The sequence below is a fragment of the Hippocampus comes genome, unplaced genomic scaffold, assembly GCF_001891065.2.
Source record: "Hippocampus comes isolate QL1 unplaced genomic scaffold, H_comes_QL1_v1.1 scaffold22, whole genome shotgun sequence".
Taxonomy (NCBI): domain Eukaryota; kingdom Metazoa; phylum Chordata; class Actinopteri; order Syngnathiformes; family Syngnathidae; genus Hippocampus; species Hippocampus comes.
This window is the reverse complement of record NW_017806175.1, coordinates 5,145,840-5,164,743: the sequence shown is the minus strand read 5'-3', so window position 1 is coordinate 5,164,743 and position 18,904 is coordinate 5,145,840. Positions and strand designations below refer to the sequence as shown.

The following is an 18,904-nucleotide window of genomic DNA, read 5'->3' as shown; positions in this document are numbered from 1 at the left end:
TTTTTGGTGTGTTCACCACTTAACCCGCTTTTGTTCTTTTTTTTGGGTGAGGAAAGGCGGCCCGCCCCCAACGGAAGCCACTTGTTACTTGTGCGCCGACAATGACAAATTAGCAGCATTATTATTTTCCCTTTGAGGCCGTGGACTGTGATGTACTTGTCAGCTGTGTGTGTGGGTGTGTGTGTGGGTGTGTGTGTGTGTGTGTGTGTGTGTGTGTGTGTGTGTGTGTGTGTGTGTGTGTTTGCATTTGTGTATACACTGTCTCTGCCTGATTGTGAAGGCCCTGGATTGATCTCTTTATGCATTGCATGGAGTTGCTGTTATGATTTTTTGCACTTTAATGAGTATTTATTGAAAAAAAAAAAACAATGACCGTAAACAAACATACAAACGTTCTATGTGTTGTGTCTCCATTGATATTTTCACACACTGTGATAGAGAGAAGTCCTCGGAGGGTGCCTAAATGAAGCGAGCTCAATGATGTTTAAGGATGATTTGGTTTTAAAGTCACCAGTTACCATCTTAACGCAAGTGTTTTTTTAACAATATTCATAATGGCCTGAACATTAGGTACACCTACACAAAAGGACAAAATATTGTAAAACATGTTCCGTCTGTAATTCATTTTATTTATTGTTGTAAGTAAGCGTTAAAGGACAAGAAAACAAGTTTTGGTCTGCCAAATATTTGAATCGCGTGTGTACCTCATGTTTAGGTTCATGCGCGTGCGTACATGTCTGGCATTTGTGAGGCTAACCAAAGAAATTCCCCCAAATATTTGAATCGCGTGTGTACCTCATGTTTAGGCTCATGCGCGTACATATCTGGCATTTGTGAGGCTAACCAAAGAATTCCCTGATGAAATTTGGACGACCGTGAAGGGAGGAAGCCAGCGGCAAAGTATAATAGCTCCTTATGACGATTATATATTTAAATGCAATTGTATTTCCTCATAGACTCAAACACTGCAAACTTGTAAAGGCTGGAGAGGAACCTGCAAGTTGAGCAGATCGGCTTTTGGGTTTTTTTTTTGTGTTGCTCCTGTTTCTCTCCCCTGGGAATCCCAATTGTGTGCTCAAAATAGTCGTCGAGAAGAAAGTCCACCCTCTTAGGAGTGCACATAATTACAAAAAAAAAAGAAAAATAACAATAACAAAAAACAATAACATCCAGAAGGTCCACCTGGGAATCCCAATTGTGTGCTCAAAATAGTCGTCCAGAAGAAAGTCCACCCTCTTGGGAGTGCACATAATTACAAAAAAAAGAAAAATAACAATAACAAAAAAACAATAACATCCAGAAGGTCCAAAAAGGGGAAGGTGTCACAGTGTGAAGAAGGGCGCCCCCCTCCTGCTGCAAAACAAAACAGAAAAAAAAAAAACCAAAACACCTCAGATGACATGCACTCAATCCTCAGCGACAGCAGTTTGGATGCACCCTCACCCGTCGTCGTCTTCTCCTTCTTCTTCTACTTGCTCTTGTCAGCGTAGAGCTCTGGAGGAGGTAAAATGAGCAAATCGGGATGTTCGAAATCCATTGCCTGAGGCCTGCGGCAAAAAACAAAGCAGATTTTTTTTTTTTTTAATGGTTGGACAGGTTTACTTCCAAAATGCAACACCTGTTATATTTTGAGTTATGGAAGGTTTCCTCTTAAGTCTCACAACATACATTTCCGTCTCATATGATGAAAATCGCCGTCGACGATTTCCTCTTTATTACAAACATGATACAACATAGAAAGAGGAAGAATACATGGCGACTGAAGTTTAAAACCAAACCTGTAGCGAATAATAAGTAACTAATAACACTTTGATCACTTCCGACAATTTTCTTTTATTTTCTCATGCAGCACCCTGGAGTTACTTGTGTGCGTGTGTAACTTACTGGTGAACGACATGCTGGCTGCCAAGCACAGGCCCTGAAGAGCAAAGTAAAGGTGCGTTAGTTGGCAAGTGACGCCCAACAAACATGCCAAGGGGAAAACGAAGGACGATTGTTGACACTGTCAGCAAGGTGTTCATTGACGATATCTTGATTCTTTTGCTTTCTCAATGTTTTCTTTTGGAATCATTTCTGGTCGCTGATTTGATTTTTAGCGATGTTAAATGTCAGCTTGGCAAGTTGGTACAATTTTCAATGATCCGGTTGGAGAGCCCAACTTGAAACCCACATTTGAAACCTTTACTTAAAAAACCCTAACCCGGGCTGGAAAGCCACATTTCGAACCATAATTTGGAAACACTAATCCAGTCTTGAATCCCGAATTTGAAACTGACTTCAAGACCTAGCCAAGGCTTAACCCATCGTTAAAATAAAAAGAAATTAAACTCAAACAATTCTTGAAAAAAAACTTGGATCAACCTAAAATCAGCGTTTATCACGAAAAGCGGTTGTACGACTTCCAATTTTTCAAGAGGTGACTTTCCGGGGTTCTGCATCAGGTAAAGAAACCTGAATTTCCCCAAGATGTTTGTGTTTCGCAAAAGACACTTTTTTGTGTGTGTTTTCCTCTCTGGGGAACTTCCTGTGTGAGCGCTCGACTCCCAAACAAGATGGCCTTTGTCGTGTTTTTTTTGCCGGAGCACATCAAATGGCAACTCTTCAAACAAGTCAGCCTCTACTCATCCGCCGCAACTCAACATCAACCTGAACCGCATCTGAGACTAGACGAGAGGTAAAAGGTCACACTCAGTGCTCCTGCAATCGGTATTTCTTCATACCTCCAAGTTTGCGCTCTCCCAACAAGAATTCTGTACAGTTTTTATTTGTTCTCGTGTGAGATGTTTTCGTTGTTATTGTTCCTGATTTCTGTGGGTTGGCAGTACTTATGCTCTAATTTATTTTGTTTTTTTATCCTTCAGGGCCACCGTAATTGTACTGCACCCGACTAAAATGTGATTGATTTAGAATGAGTTGGTGAAATGTCTTAATTTTCAACAGACTTTATTGAATTAGACTATCTATCGCCTCTACACTATGTATTGCCTCTTCACACACTTCACACACGCCACTTTTCAACATCTGGGAAAGAACCCAATCGATTTTGAACCATCCCGTCATCGACCTTTTCATATAATTATCCTTTGTTTTAGAAACAGCCGTATTGATGTTTAAAAAAATGATTTCAACACCACATTCGGTAGCATTGTTCTACATTGTTGTTCAGCAGCTTTTCCGTATACTCTAATTGTTTTATGTCTTAGAAGCAACCTTATAAATATTGAATTATCTCTCACCAACTTCTAGGTGTCGTTTGGCTACATTTAAGACAGTTTATATTTGTTTTCCTTTGTTTTAGAACTGTACTGATAAAAAAATCTTCTAATAATTGATTTTGAACTCTCTCTTCACTAACTTTTTAGTTATCATTGTTCAACGTTTTAGAAACGACCTAATTGATTTTGAACTCTCAACTTGGGCAGCACAATGGGCTCCGTTGTGAAGCCTATTCCTATGCCTTCCATGATTTTAATACATTTGGACAAAGATGAATTTTGAGGGATGACTTACTTGTTTCTTGTTCATTGCTGGTGCTGTAAAAATAAAAACAAAAAAGTCGTTTATTGTGGCACAATATGTTGTATTGCGATTTTTTCGGTATGTTGTTTTGCAAGATAGACACTAGGTGGCAGCACACGCCCGCAGCTTCACAGGGACTTCGCGATGGACAGCGGAAATGAGGCTTCTTATCATCAAAGTAAAGGAAAAGCAACAGATGTGCTTCGTCGTTAATTTATGTGCCATATTTCTTAGATTTCCAGGTTCGTAACTTCATTTTTTTAATGTATGTGACTATAATTGTGTGTAATCAAATGGGGCCAATGCTATTAACCAGTTTAGCAATGACTACGGCTACAGCCTTGTTTAAAATGGCGTCCGTACAGTGCAGCGGGAAAGAATGTTCTAATCTAGTTCATCATTCAAATGTGGTGAGAAGCTAGAAGGCAGCCATTATAATTATTCCAATCTGTTTTCATTAAGTGCAAATGTAATATGTCTTAATTGCAAGATAGACTTAATCTGTTGTAAAAAGTGAATACAATGGAACCTCAAGTTATGAACTTAATTTGTTTTGTGAGACCATTTCTAACTTGAAATATTAATAAATCTAGGTCACAATTAAGTTTAATTTTGGTAGATATGTACGGGGGCACACTGAGATGTGAATAGATAATTTTGTACGATGATATCCAACTACGGTACTAACCAGCGCCTCAATGTAAAGCCGATACGACAACTATCTCATGATTGCAGTCAAAAGTTAAAATGAATATGTAAATAAAGATAAATGGAGAAAGAGCAGCAGCTGTCCCGCGTCGCTGAATTATGTGCTATATTTCTCATATTTCCAGCGCACACCAGTCAACAGATCGCCTCTATATCTGCCAGTGGGAAGCTGGCCGGGACCCGCTACAAATTGAGGTATGTTGTGGTAGTATTAGAGTGCATCAGGCCTACCTGGCCGTTGGCTGTAATGAATTGGATGATTGGAAAAATGTAGCCAACTTTTGAAGCGCTTCATTCTTGGCTCTGATCAAAAGTGACACAAAACATAGACATTGTTTTACAGATTATACAAGATAAATCATACAAGTCAGTGTGAAAGGAGGCAGTGAACTCACTGGACATTGGTGCCGCCTGCGTGGACGTCATTGCGCCTGTGCTGGTGGTTAAGGTTGAGGTCTGCGTGTGCTTTGAGGAAGCCAAAGAAATACTGTCAGTACACACAGTCAGGTAGACTAGTAGTAAACTAGTAAATGCAGTGCATGCTGGGATTTGTTGTTCCTGCTTAGATGGGATAGGAGAATACAGTGATACCTTGAGATACAAGCGACCTGACTTGAGAGTTTTTCGATACACGCCATCGATCGGGGGGAAAAAGAGACTTCAAGCTGTTTATTGCTACCCCCCCTGAAATTTAATGTCTAATCATAAAATCAACAGAACAGAATTGCATGTTATGCGTTCAAAATATTTTGACCTAGTCTGCTAGCTTCTTGCTCATACAAATTAGGATACGACATAGACAAGTGGCTCCAAAGGACAGAGAGTATAACAGACAAATAATATAATACTCACAGATATATACTCTTTATCCTCTGCGAAGAATGACTAATACCACTGTATCTTATTGAGGAGCAGACTCCAACTCCATGTATTTTTCATTATTATTTCTGTATGTATTACAAAGTACAATATTTAAGACTGCTATGTTCCTTATTAAAAACATGACGAGGCGTGCCGGAACAGAATAATGGCATTTGCATTCTTTCAGCAGGGAATTATGATTTGAAATACGAGTGTCTTGTGTTACAAGTGTGGTCTCGGAACAAATGAAACTCGTATCCCAGGGCACCACTGCGCTAAGAAATAGAAATATGAGTGATTGGTACCTATGTCTGGCATGGAGACTGCGTGGTTGTGGCTCAGACTGGTGGAGCTACAATGGCGCACGGAGGGCGGAAATGAGTAAAAGCAACAACAATAAGTACAAAGCCAAATTTCGCGTGAACTCACAGGGGCGCCTGTGGGTACGTCGGGGAGGAGAGCGCTTCCTCGTCATCGGCGGTCCATTCCTCACTGTCATCTGAGACTAGAAAACATTAAACTCGTGTCTAGTGACTCTAATGTCAACATATTTATAATCAAGACAAACAGCAAAAACAAGAAGAAAACACTTACAGCTCTCGGCTGATAGCGGGTAGTGGTTTGAAGTCCTGGTAGGGGGGAAAATGAAATCATGAATCCAACAAATGTATGTTGACTAAAATACATATCGTCAACCAATAGAAGGCATATATCTTTTGTTGTTTACATGATAAAGGGAATGTAGATTGAAGAGATTTTTTTTTTTTTTTTTTGCATGTTGGACAGCGACAGTATGCTAGGGTCATTGTCTTGGAAGTTTGCTTCTTTGACAATTTCTCATTAATATTTTGGCTTTCATTTTTAATTGTTTACTAAAATATATATTTATTGTGTGTGTAAAAAGCATGACCGGTATCCATAAATTAGTTTTTTTTGCTTTTTTTTTCCTTCTAAAGCTCACAATGAACATTTTATTTTGAGAATAAAACATGTGAAGAAAATTGGCTTTTCATTTCAAAAAGCACCTTTAACTGCCGTCCAGCACATGTCATTGCCGAGCAATAAAAGGCATGGCCTCTTCTGTCCACTTTTTGTCCCCTTTTTTTTTTTTGCAGACTGTGTATATACACATTTGGCTTGTGATTACACTGAATGGAATAAGCAGAAGTGTATGGCTGTTTTCTTTCTTTCCACATACCTACTTCCCGGCATGGCGATGTCCGTTTCCACTGGGCTGCTCATATGAATGCTGGATGCTTTCTTCCCTAGCTCCAGCATCTCCTTGATGTCCAGCTCCACGTGGTCCACCGCTACATACCCGTCTAAAGAAAACAAATAACCCCATCAAGACTCCGTTCGTGGTTCAAGGAACATGCACGTTCTAATGTCGTGTGACTCACAGTTGTTTGCGAAGTCCCTGGCCAACCATTTTCCTTTTGGGCAGTTAGTGGTGCGAATGATGCTGATGTTGTCGCCGCTCTGGACGGGCAGGTCGTCCTTGCGTCCTTTGGTTGTCACGGTAACCGTTGCCCGGTACATGGCTTCCTCGTAACCTGTGATCTAAGGCAGATAAACACATTGTGAGAGTGGGCTTAAAGTGGGCAGACACTTTTGAAAGTAACTTCTTCTTCAAGGTACTGTGATTAACAACTCATGTTGTATAATTTGAGTCAAGAACAAAGAAAGTGCATTCTAAAACAGTATTTATTTGATAGTTACCCAAGGAAAGAAGGCAGAAAAGTAGTTTTAGCAAAGAATGGGAGGATGCAAAATAAAAAGCAGGTCTCAGGAAAAGAAGGGAGGGGAACTAATGAAGGGTGGCAGACAGAAGGGTCAAAGAAAAGGAAGGGGGGGAAACGAATCAAAAGTGAGATGTAAGGAAAAAAGGCAACAAGGCAGGACGAAGGAGAAGAAGCAAAAGCAGAGCTTCGAAGCCGAAGGAAGGAAGGAAGGACATGACAAAGTCAGGAATGTCGGTTAAAGTGAAGGAATCGGGGGAAAGAAGAAAAACAGACGAACTAGAACCAAGGCAGAAAAGCAGATTTAAGCATAATAAGGAAGGATGAGTATGATGTATGAATAAAAAGTAGAGTTGATGGAAGGAAGGAAAAAAGAGGAGAGGAAGGAAGGAAAGTCGGAAGGAAGAGGTATAGGAAATGGTACGGAAGGTGGAGAAAAAGGAAGGGAAAAAGAGCACCTCAGTGGAGGGAATGAGGTGAGGAATGAAGGCAGAAAGTAAAGTAAGAGGGAGAGAAAGAGGTCAGGGAGGAAAGAAGGTCTGAAGTGGAAGGAAGAAGGTAAATAAGGAAGGCATAAAAGCAGGTTTAAGAAAAGGAAGAAAGGATGTAAAGATACAAGAAGAAAGGAGTCAGCAAGTAGGTCTGAGTTGGGAGGAATGAGGTAAGGATGGAAGGCAGGCGAGTAGGATGGGAGGAAAGAAAAGAATGAAAAGAAGAAAAACAGACCTCAGGCCAAAGGAATGAGGTAAGGAAGTCAGAATTCGAGGTTAAAGTGAACGAAAGGAGTTCAGGAAGGAAAGAAAAACAGACCTTAGGTGGAAGTAGGAGGAAAGGAAGGAAAGATGCACGAATAAAAAAACCCGATGTGATGGAAGGCAGAGGAATAGGTTTCAGGAAAGGAGGAGATCAGAAAGGAAGAAGCAAAAGAAGGTCTGAAGTGGAAGCAAGGAAGTCAGAATAGCATGGTGATGGTCTGCTTTTGGGCCAGCATGTTGCATTTGAAGTCATGTCCGCGACGCAATAAAATCCCCTCCCACCTACGGGCTCAGCCGGTCCAGCGGGAGGAATGAATGCCGACAGGTTTGTAGGCCGCCACCTTCCAACCGCCCCATTTCACGACAGCGTCATCTGCCGCCCTGAGCTCACCTTGAATTTCTTCTTGATCTCATTCTCGCGCTTCTCCCGCTCCTTCTGCTCTTTCTTCTCCCGCTCTTGCTTTTCCTTCAGTTCCCTCTTCTCCTTTTCCAACCGCTGCTTCTCTCGCTTCTTCAGCTCCTTGCTGTCGGGCCCCTCTGCCACCAACGTGGACTTCTTGTCGCCTCTGTCCACCACAGGAGATATCATTTCAGTAAAACTTGAAATGCAATTAATTGTAAAGAGTAAATTAGTAAAATATGAATACAACAATAAAGTCAATGAAAAAAAAATTGACAGAAATTTTGATTGAGATATAAAAATAAAGTACAAAGAAAATACCAATCAATACAATCAAATAAAATGATCGTAATCAAAACCAAAATAATAAAAAGTAAACAAATAAAATATACATTATCAAACTAATACAACATAAAAATTTGAATGAAATACAAATAAAATGCAATTAACACTAGAATTTAAAATAAATAAATATCTTAAAATAAAAAACAAACTGAAAATAACAGTAAAATAGCAAAATGCTAAACTATACCAGAAATATAAATGATGATAACAATAGTAAAAAAAAATGAGGGCCTTACTTTCCAAACCACCCTGTCTTGTTATTGCCTTCATTCTGCAAAAAATACAGATGGCTTGATTCAGTCTACATCTGATTGAGACGCTTTCTGGCACACTTTTATCAACAAATCCACTTACAGATTCCCGAGTGGCTTCGGCGTATGGATCTGTGATAGAAGAGCCATTGCAGTGATTTCATTATGAATCATTTACATGATGCAACGATACAACACAACAGTCTTCATGTTTATAAGTGAGCCACCTTTCGTCCCAAATCCTCTTGCTCGTCTTAATACTAATCGCATCCATCACAGATTCAAGACTAGCGGTGGGGTTTAGCAAAGCAGCCCCAGAACATAACCAAACACCATCATTTCTTAACTGAAGAGAACATATACAGTACTGACGCTCCAGAACGCCTTGATCGTCTGTCATTGTACCCTACACAGATTTCAGATACCTAGCGTACCATCTCCCGCAACATTGACTATCACTCTCCAGTTTGAGTTCTCGGAGTTCTTACTCTTTGGAGGTCCTTTCTTTTTCCTTCCCGTATCAGTCTTTGCTTTCCTATTAGGTGAGTAAACGTCATTATGGTAGTTGTTGCTGTGAGCTTGATTTCTGCAGAACAAATAGAAAAGTGAAAAACTCGAGAAAAATCAAAAACATTTCAATCATGCGTCTTACACTGCCATTGCTTGACCGTCCAGCGAGGTAGGGAAGGAGGAGTCTGCCTGATACGATGGCGGCTGGTCCTGTAATTTGCTGTTAAACGTCGGCAGTCCTTTGGGGCCCGTTAGCATGATACCGTTGTTATCTAACGGTGGAAGGTTCTTTCCGTCTGGAATATCTGGACCGCTGTACTCCCCATTGGCCGATTGGGACACCACCAATCCTTGAGAAACTGCATCAGCAGTCCCACCCCCAAACTTTGGCTCATTGTTGGAGGGCATCTCTGGCAATTTGGAAGGCACTGGGATCGCTTCGGTACAACATAAATCAACATTAGAGAGCTGTTAAAACAGTGTGTCCCAAAAAAACTGTTATGGGCAGTCAAAAAGTGAGTAAATTCTTTTCAAACATCATATACATGCATTTGGTTTCAAGTCCAAAAGTAGTAAACATACTGTTGTACTTTATTGGCGGAGGCGGAGGGTCGAAGTTGGGGGTTTTGATGACTGGTTTGGCAGGCTTCTTTGGAGGAACCTCTAGAGAAGCCTGGTCCAAGGGGACATTCCTGGGCTGAGGAGGCAAAACATCCAACAGCTCCGGTACGTCCAACGTCGCAGAGGCTTGCCCTGGGCACAGTTTTTACCTCATTAATTCCAAATTTCTTGATGTTATCTCTTCTGTTAAGCTTGACATCCGACGACTGCGTTTCACTACATTTAATGCCTTGAATGGAATGCAGTCAGAGGAAGTTCAGTGGTGGATGACCTGTAGGGTAAGCTCATGGGAGTGACAGAATTTGATTTGTGAGGAAACCAAACCAGCTGAGAAAGTTGTTGGGAGGTGATTGCATGGCAAACTTTGGCCTTCAGATTTACTGTATAGATTCGTTCACCTTTGCAGTAAAACTGCTTTACAACATTTGTCCATCTCTTGACAAAACTAGAAATCAGAGTATGGGTAAATTTTGGGAGGATTTTATGGTTCACCAAAGGCAACAAAATTCTTTGCAACTTCAGAGAAATTCCTTATGTCGTCGTGACTGACTCAGTTCACTTGTTGCCAGTTCTTACGAAAATAACACATCAGTCAGGAAAAACAGCCTTGATCATATCACTTAAAGGGAGACTGGTAGTCCAATCAAGCACAGATCCCGCGCGTTTGATTGTCAGACAGTTTACTATACCGCACTGATAACATATGAGGCCATCTCTCAAACGGAAAGCCCGAAAGAAAGGAGATTGCTGAGGACTTACCACGATTGAGACTGTTGTGCTGTGTGGCCTGAGAGTCGAGGTCGATGGGTGGGAGGTCTGTCAGCGAAAAGTTGGGGCTTTGAGGTAGGTGGAGATCCTCGGGAGGCGGCGTACTGGAAACGGAACTGTTTGTCTGAGAGCTGAGACCAGAAATGTCAGTCGTAACTCTTAGTATTGTTAACATTCAGACATAAATGTCGTGATGTGTATTTCTTACTCGGTGTTGAGCTTCCTGGAGGCCTTCTGTAGAGCACTGAGTATTCTGTGGTCGCCCGCGTTGGACCTCCTCACTTGGCTCATGTCTTCGGCCCTCTCTAAGACTGAGAGAGCTGAAACTGAACCTGCGAGAGACGACAGGGGATCTTCGAGCGGGGTCGGGGGCCGGGACTTCAGCATTGCTTCGATACTTATAGCTCCTACACCGCCCGGAGCGCCATGTGCAGGCTCAGGAGAGGACGGCATAAGGGAGGAGGCTTGAGTTGGTGGGATGGAGATTGTGTGGTAGACGGGTTGAGGGGGTTGCACTCGGCTAATTTTACCTTGATGGTTAAGTATGGAAATGGGAAGGGGTGGGGTTTTCATCTCCAGTGGCATTTCATGATCTGGAGATGGGAGATAAGGAGCTGGAATATCAGGAATGAAGGAGGGGCGCGGGGTGAAGCCAGGAGAGAAGGACATTGCGACATCCGAATTGGGTGAGGATAAAGAGTTTGGCGAAATCAATTGCGTCTCTGGTTTTACGTCGTCAAACTCAGGAGGTGTCGGGATGAGCGCAGCGAGTACAGGACTGTCCATTGTGGGCGTGTCCAATATGGGATCGGATGGAACCTCGTCCAGATTACTTTTTGGAGGCCATTTAAAAGCCAGACAATCTTGCATCTTATTAGAGTTAAGAACGTGAGAGGGAGCCTGTTCTGACACCAGATGCCCGGTGGTCACCAGCTGAGGCTTCTTGTCTTTAGCGCCGTCTTTCTTCAGCTTGTGATACAGTGAATTCTCATCCAGCGGCTCCTTTCTTCCTTTGGTCAGTTTTTCTTTGCCGATCTGAAGCCTCACGTCGTTCTTGTCCATCGAGGTTTTCTTGATGAGAGGTTTCTTGCTTTCCTTCTTCTCATCCTTAAAGACCACCCTGGGGGCCATGATGGTCCTTCCCTCCAGGGTCTGGTTGATGGAGGTTAGCAGGGAAGGGCGGGCCCCTGCCGGGAGGTAGTGCCTGGGGCTGGTGGGAGGAGGGACTGTCTTGGGTTTCTCTGGAACGGTGGGTTTTTTTCCGGCTTCCCTCAACAGGACGTCAGCCTCTTGGAATTTCGCCCTCAAGGCCTTTAAGTCCATCGTCTGCTGGTGAAAAGAGAACTGCAAAATATCAACCTCACTTGCAAGAGCTGAAAGCATTGTACTCTTAACGTTGTTTTGATAACAAAGGGGCGCGTCCCTTGTTCGGCTGACAAAGCTTATCTCCAGGTGACTTGTAAACTGTCACGTTTGCATATAAAACGGTCTTTACGCCTTATCTGGGAAGTCAACCCCAAAAAATGTTCTTGACAAGAACACTCTAAGTTCTCTGCAGCCCTACTCGTCTAAACGCAGCATTCTGATTAATATTGTGTTTGGAATATGAGTTAAGCTGGTTTTGTCCATCTCAGGGGGTAGCCATTTTGCCACGTGCTGTCGACTGAAAATGACACGACAGTCGCTTAGGTAACGGCCAATCATGACTCAGCTTCAGAAAACAGGTGATCCGTGATTGGTTGTCACATGAGCTGTGAGTAACTATGAGGTCATTTGTAGTCGACGAAAAGTGGCAAAATGGCCACACCTGAGATGGGTAAAAACGCGTGGATTTTGCTGCTTAACTCATATTGCACAAAACTAATCTGAATGCCGTGTTTAGACGAGTGAAGGCGCATAGAACATATTAATTGTGAAGAAATTTTTGGGATTGCCTTCCGCTTCAAGGCAACCTTGCCCAATTTTTCAACAGGGAAGGCGTACCCCTTTTCTGACGAACAAAAAGAGAAAAATAAAGAACCAGCTGGTCATGCAGCGCTCCAGCTAACGTTATGTCGTGTCAGGAGCACATTTAGGAATATCCTTTTTCAGCACAGAAATGACTGCTAGGATTTTTTAAATGTTAAAATTCTTGAGCTACGCACCCCCTTCAGCGTCCCGACGGAGACAACGCATCCATGCCAATTAAGTTATGTGACAAAAATAATGCAAATTAGCCACCACAAGCTAGGTGCGGAGAGATAAAATTCATTTGAAGTTGCACATTTGAAATATTCTTTCAATTTTTAAGCCACGCACCCCCTTTATCATTCAGACTGATTTGGCACACCTTCTCCAGTTCCCCAAAATGTAATGTGACAACATAATTCAAATTTGCCACTCAAAGTTCAGCGCCATTTGCTATCATTGATTTGAAGTTGCACCTTTTTAACCTACGCAGCCCCTTTAACATCCAGATTGAGGTGGCACATCCCCTGTCCCTTGCGCACACATTAAAAATAACCATGTGACAAAAAAAACAAAGTCAAGTCAGACATTTAACACCGTTTTTGATTTTACACTGCGCACCCCGGGGGGGTACACGCACCACCGTTTGGAAATCTCTCTTTTAGAGCATAAACATGTGAGTGTATAGAAGCCTATATCAAAATATTTGATCCACACACCCTCTTAAACATCCAGACCGTGGTGGCGTGCCGCCTCTCTCTTGCACACACCCTCAAAAAAAATGATCAAAACATATTTAGTACAAGCTTGACTAAAGCTTCATTTGAGGCTCAGTCACAGCAACAATATGACAAAGGATCATGTACATTCGCTTGTTGTCGATGTCAGGTCTCCATGAGGACAGATTGTGAAAGAACGCACCTGAGCCATCGTATTTTGAGGTCCTTCCGAAGTACGCACGACCAGTCAGTCAGTTTAGCCTCTCATGTTAATTGTTGCCCCAACATATCGACCATTAAAAATGAAAACCACTGTAGTAAAACTTCTCACACAACTCTCATGCACACTTAAGAAAGTTCCCGTGGAGGAATGAAGGCAAGTACGAGCACACACACAAAAACAGTCCTATCCCGTCCAACGGGTCTGCTGAAGGACAAATTCTCGAAAGAGTTTGGATGTTTGTTTTTTTGTTTTTTTTTTTTCATCTGAGAGGAATGTCACTCGGCCGGTTTGTCACCGTCACAAAACCTCGCTACTGGTGCGCATGTTTTTTATTTTATTATTGCTATTATTTTTTTTAACAAATAAATGAAAGAAAGGATGAATGTTTGGAGTATTTATAACACTTTTTAAAATGATTTGTTTTCAGATTATTATTATTTTTTTTCCCGTAAAAAGAAGTAGACCAAAAAAATAATCGGGGGGGGGGGGGAAACTTACCGAAGTGGTTCGGCAACATTCCAGGCTTGTAACGCAGAAGACAAGTTACTTCAATGATAACATACATAGAGAGCACATTACATACTTTCCCCACAAAGCCATTTTCAGGATTCATTTGTTAATATTTTTTGAAATTTCGGAGGAAATTCGCTCGCTTCATTTGATGGCTTGAGTGACTTATTTTACATTTCTCAACAAAAATATAAAGGCCACACTTTGGTTTTTGCTCCATTTGCTTCATGAGCTGAACATCAAAGGCCTGTTTTCTTGCAAATATAGTTAACAAATCTTTCTAAATCTGCGCTGGTGAGCACAAGATGCTGAATACACAGTATAATTATTGCACAGGTCGTGCCTTAGACTGCCATCAATAAAAAGCCACTCTAAAATTTGCAGTTTTACTGTATTGGACACACCTGTGAGTTAGTTGGATGGATTATTTCGGCAAAGGAGAAATACTCATCAAAACGGCTTTTGACAGATTTCTGAACAATAAGAGAAATGGGCCTTTTGTGTGTCTACTGGAGAAAAAAAGTCTTGGCTCTTTGAGTTAAGCTCATGAAAAATGGGAGCAAAAATGCTTTTGATGCAAACTGGACACGCCATTATCTTCTTTGAGTTCGTCGAAATAATAATGGATGAATGCATTCAATATAATTTACAATTTTATACATAATACACATTTATGAATACAAATATATGAATCAATAATAAATCAAAACCATTTGAATCAATCAAAATGAAACCACTACATTTGGCTATTGTTTCCATAAAATAAAAATTAAAAAAATAAATCTGTGCCTTTTTCGCGCTTGTCCTCATAAAGTATTTCATTAATAACCACAAGCGCAACTTTTTGATCTTTTGACACTCTGTTTACATGTGCTAAAAATCATTTTAAGAGTACTTGAAGCACAAATTACAGCCAACAGCAAACGTAATTGAGATGTGTTTATTTGGAACAGTAATACATGGTTGATATATGGAAATTAAGAGCAAATACAAACCTAAAAAAAAGAATAAAGGAGAGAGAAAATAAAAAAATGATTGAAAACGGCGACTGCAGAATGTCAATTATTCGTAAAGATAAAAATAATGTCAATTTACATTAAGAAACTGTTAGCTGAGGTAAAATCTAGCAATGTTCCCGTTCCCTTTTCTTATGTAAGTCATCTCTAGAACATCATCATCATCATCATCATCATCATCGACATCAGGGTCCCGAACAAGTGACTTGAAAAAGACTGTGGCCATGAATCAGGGAGTCGCTGGATGAAGGCAGTCACATGGGCAAGTAGAACACAGTGCAACCTCGAAAGATGGACGCCGACTAATCTAGGATTGGTTTCCAATGAATGTTTCCTCACATTAAATCATGGAAGTAAATATAAAAACCAATCACACACAAGCAGTGATGAACGGGTGCCTTGCACGGGCTTTTTCTGTGGCGAGGTATCAAAGACACATTTAATGGCTTACGCTATAAAGCTTGACAATTTTCGCGTCGTCCATCTGTCCAGGATAGCCGCTTCCGTTTGGGGGCTGATTTGACTTTGTTCTCCAGTTTCTATGGTGTGTTATCCAAGTGCGGATTGGCCGCCTTGAAAGAAAATAGCCGACTTCCTCTTCAGTTTCAGGTTTGAGTCCTTGACTTTTTCATGTGTCCTATTATGAGTGACATGTCCAGCGAATCTTGCATCATTCATTGCAGGGAACACACAGATGAACAACTGTTTACGTGCACACTCACACCTGGGTACAATTTAGTGTGTTCAATTAACCTATCGTGCATGTTTTTGGAATGTGGGAGGAAAACGGAGTACCCGGAGGAAACACACGCAGGCACGGGGAGAACATTCATATTACCTGATAATACAATTTAATGGCCATATTATATGTGTCTGTTATTTATCAAAATGTTATGGATTTCAACCACTTTATTTAATTTAGATTCATTTTGGCTTCCATAGGCGGTGAGATGAGCAAGACGGAGCTGTAAAAAGAAAAGGGTGGCCAAGCATTGGACTACACCCGGGGAAACGCATGTGGCTATTGCTTGGGTTCAAACATTTGCATAACTGCAAGCCTCCCTATTTGATGGCACAGAGATGTGACACGGTGGAGACGGTGAGTCATGTTTCTTTACAAAATGGCAAACCCCATGATCCAGATGCCTTTAAAGCCACTCGACAGAACTCCCTACAGAGCTGAACCCCACATTGCGGCTCAATTTTGAATTTAAAAAAAAAAAAGAAAGAAAGAAAAGAAAATGTCATGTTATATTTCTCTTCAATTGACTCTTTTCTTCATTGTTTAATCTCCTGTCATTAGTATTGTACAAAAAGCTATAGAGAATGAACTCTGTGGCCCTTCCACATTGTTCTGGTCCTTTTAAATCAGTCTGCCGGGAGGGTTGGGCCAACTGTATTGATGTGTGTGTCTGTGTGCGTGCGTGTGTGTGTGTGTGTGTGTGTGTGTGTGTGTGTTTGCGTGTGTTTGGCGAGTGAGGAGCTCCCAGAGTTTGTTTCTGCACCCGAGTCAAACCAACGACGGGCCTCTGCGACAGTCTACGCAGACGGCAAAGATGGCAGAGGAAGCCAAGGAAGGAGCGAGGAGAGCAATAAGCGAGGGTGGGAAAAGTCTAGACGTGTGGATACCTGGCCTGCCTGGAGTCAGTGAGCAAAGAGGAGCCAGGATGATCACACACACACACACACACACACACACACGCACACAACTGTGGGGTTTTGGGGGTTGTGGTGGTGGTGGGGGGGGGGGGCTCTCTCCCTCCTTCAGTTTTCTCAGTGCTGGTCCCGGCTGCCTTGCTGTTCCCGTGTGTCTCTATTTCTTCCCTTTGTTGATGCGGGCGTACAGTGGGTCCTTCTTCTTCTAGGGGGGGAAAAAATGGAGTTACATTGTGCTGTTTCATTGTTTCCTTTATTTTTGGGGGCGTATATCTATCTATCTATAAAGTTTAAGCAGCACAGTGATTGGGTGGTGAGCACCTATTCCTCAAAGTTGAGAGCTTCAGGGTTCAAATCTCATGCTTGCAATTGAAAACAAATGCAATTCAGCTCATGCAGGGTGAACAGTTCACACAAATGACAATGTATGATTTTTTTTTTGGAGAATCTTACCTATTCATGTCATAAAACCCCCAGGAAATAAGACCCCAAACTATTAAAAAAAAAAAAAAAGAAAAAAGGAATGCTTGTTCTGTTCCTTAAGTGACCACTGGGTGGGAGTAGCACACTAGCTTCAAAGCGGCTCATCACTCAGCCGGCATGATTTTTAATATGTGATCAAGACCGCACACTAAGAAGTGCCTGACCCAATAATCGGGTGGCCAACTTAATTAGCTCTTTTAAAACGAGCAACCTTCTTGTTTGGACCCGATGTCTGAATAAGTCTTCAACTTTCTGACTCTATTTTCAAAGGCAGCGCAATGTGTGCTCAGTTGTATAGTCTGGAGCGTGGGTGTTTTCTTTTACATAGCGTACCTGACAATTTGATGACTGGAAGGAGAGTAATCTTTAGAGCAGCTAAAAGCAGATTTAAGTTGTGGAGCGGGTGGTGTTACACAATTTCGGTGGATTTGAGCGAGGCGCAGGTATCATCATCCGCAAGTGGAGATCTTGCAGTTCCATATAAATGTACTCTTAGGACATTAATCTCCTGCATTGACTCCATCGAATCAGTCCTGGTTCCGCCATGTAGACCATGTGCGTACCTCTACTGCTCTTAGGCTTGAGTTGCCTCTAAATTGCAAGCAAGTTGTGGCTTGGATCAAGTAAGTCACAAGTGAAGTCATACAATCACAACAATGCTTATCACAGAATACTCACTGTACTGGATTGCCATATTGGTGTGAATGATTTACAAAAAAAAAAAAAAAAAATCCTGTGTTGAAGACCAAAAGTCTTTCATGGGTGACAAGTCCTGAAAATGATGACTCAAGTTTGAGTCAAGTTACGTGACTGGGAGTCGCCCCTCTGTGGTATTTGTGTTAAGTAGCTGTACTAATACATTCACAATCATGCGTCTTTTTAGTCAGGACAAAATCTGTCTTCGTATTGTATTTTCTAAACAAGCCCGACATTCAGCTAAGTCTTAAAATGGGCATTTGAGTCTGACTCAACTCAAACAACTTGAGTCACGTGACTGGAGTCCCCCACGTCTGACTCCGATACTGTCACACAGATTCCCTCCGCTCGCGGCCATGAAACACCATCGTGACTCATCGCGTCTGCCTCTCGAGCTCGCCACGGCCGCTTGCTATTCTACACATAATTACAGTCGCCCACTCCAGCTGCCGTGAAGACGGCTCGGAGAGGGGGCCTGTTATATCATGGAGAACTTCTCTCACTTTGCAAGGGCAGACTGGCTTCCCACGCAACGAACTGCTACCCGACGGATATTGTGTGTGCGACACATGCACAGGTGGCAAATTTTCAAACGGATCCGTGTCAGTTCAGCTCGTCACACTATGCCTCGGAACGATATAACCCGGATTCAGTTTCCGACCCGACACTTCGATCCTAACCAGGGTTTGAATAGCTGATTTGAAACCCTTGAAATCCTAATGTAGGGTCTGAAACAGTACACCAGAGATGAAACCACCGATTTATATCCGTAATTCGGTCTTGGAACTGTGGTTTGCATACCTAATCTCGGTTTGAAACCCTAAACCACATTCAAACACGTTTCAGCAACATTCAATTCAGTGATTATATTGTCTACCACTAGAGGGAGCCCTCCACCTCAGTGTTGGCTCGTGGCTGGAGCATTTGGACCAGGACTTTAATTGGACTAAGAAAGCAGAAGGCCACTGTTGATTTGGTTCTGAGCTGGGAACAGACCGGGACAGTGCTTTTCCGAGCCAATGTATTTCACATTCTGGACCACTGGTCATGGCGTTAAGAATGTTTTCCCTGGCCCCTTGGCTCATTCAAATGAGCTAATTACTGAATATTTATTTATTTGCTGTGCTCTTGGCTGTCGGTGTAGCCATCCGGTTCTGGTTAATTCGGTCCATGTTGC

General features: G+C 42.0%; 2 protein-coding genes across 13 annotated transcripts in view; both read right to left on the bottom strand.

The window, feature by feature from the left end:
• Nucleotides 1-1,459: 1,459 nt before the first annotated feature.
• Nucleotides 1,460-13,587, bottom strand: LOC109532066 (FYN-binding protein). Of its 3 annotated transcripts, none has more exons than XM_019896683.1 (19): nucleotides 13,346-13,587; nucleotides 10,686-11,806; nucleotides 10,469-10,608; nucleotides 9,671-9,841; nucleotides 9,231-9,525; nucleotides 9,067-9,164; nucleotides 8,682-8,710; nucleotides 8,564-8,598; nucleotides 7,974-8,148; nucleotides 6,489-6,648; nucleotides 6,287-6,410; nucleotides 5,683-5,717; nucleotides 5,518-5,587; nucleotides 5,394-5,440; nucleotides 4,623-4,692; nucleotides 4,459-4,530; nucleotides 3,511-3,533; nucleotides 1,885-1,918; nucleotides 1,460-1,547 (listed from the first exon to the last, which is right to left on the bottom strand). In XM_019896683.1, exons 1-19 carry the CDS (start codon nucleotides 13,352-13,354, stop codon nucleotides 1,469-1,471), a joined length of 2,787 nt encoding a protein of 928 aa, XP_019752242.1. In that variant the 5' UTR covers nucleotides 13,355-13,587; the 3' UTR covers nucleotides 1,460-1,468. The 3 variants fall into 3 exon arrangements, with proteins under 3 accessions (XP_019752242.1, XP_019752239.1, XP_019752240.1); XM_019896680.1 differs by having other exon boundaries at nucleotides 5,518-5,593; nucleotides 13,346-13,586; XM_019896681.1 differs by having other exon boundaries at nucleotides 5,518-5,593; nucleotides 10,686-11,803; nucleotides 13,346-13,586.
• A 1,215-nt stretch (nucleotides 13,588-14,802) lies between these two features.
• Nucleotides 14,803-18,904, bottom strand: part of dab1a (DAB adaptor protein 1a) — a 179,895-nt gene continuing 175,793 nt past the window's right edge. For all 10 annotated transcript variants that reach the window (XM_019896686.1, XM_019896694.1, XM_019896685.1 and 7 more), the window contains one exon: nucleotides 14,803-16,753. In XM_019896686.1, coding sequence (XP_019752245.1) covers nucleotides 16,706-16,753 — 48 coding nt within the window. In that variant the 3' untranslated portion in view covers nucleotides 14,803-16,705. The remainder of the gene's footprint in view (nucleotides 16,754-18,904) is intronic.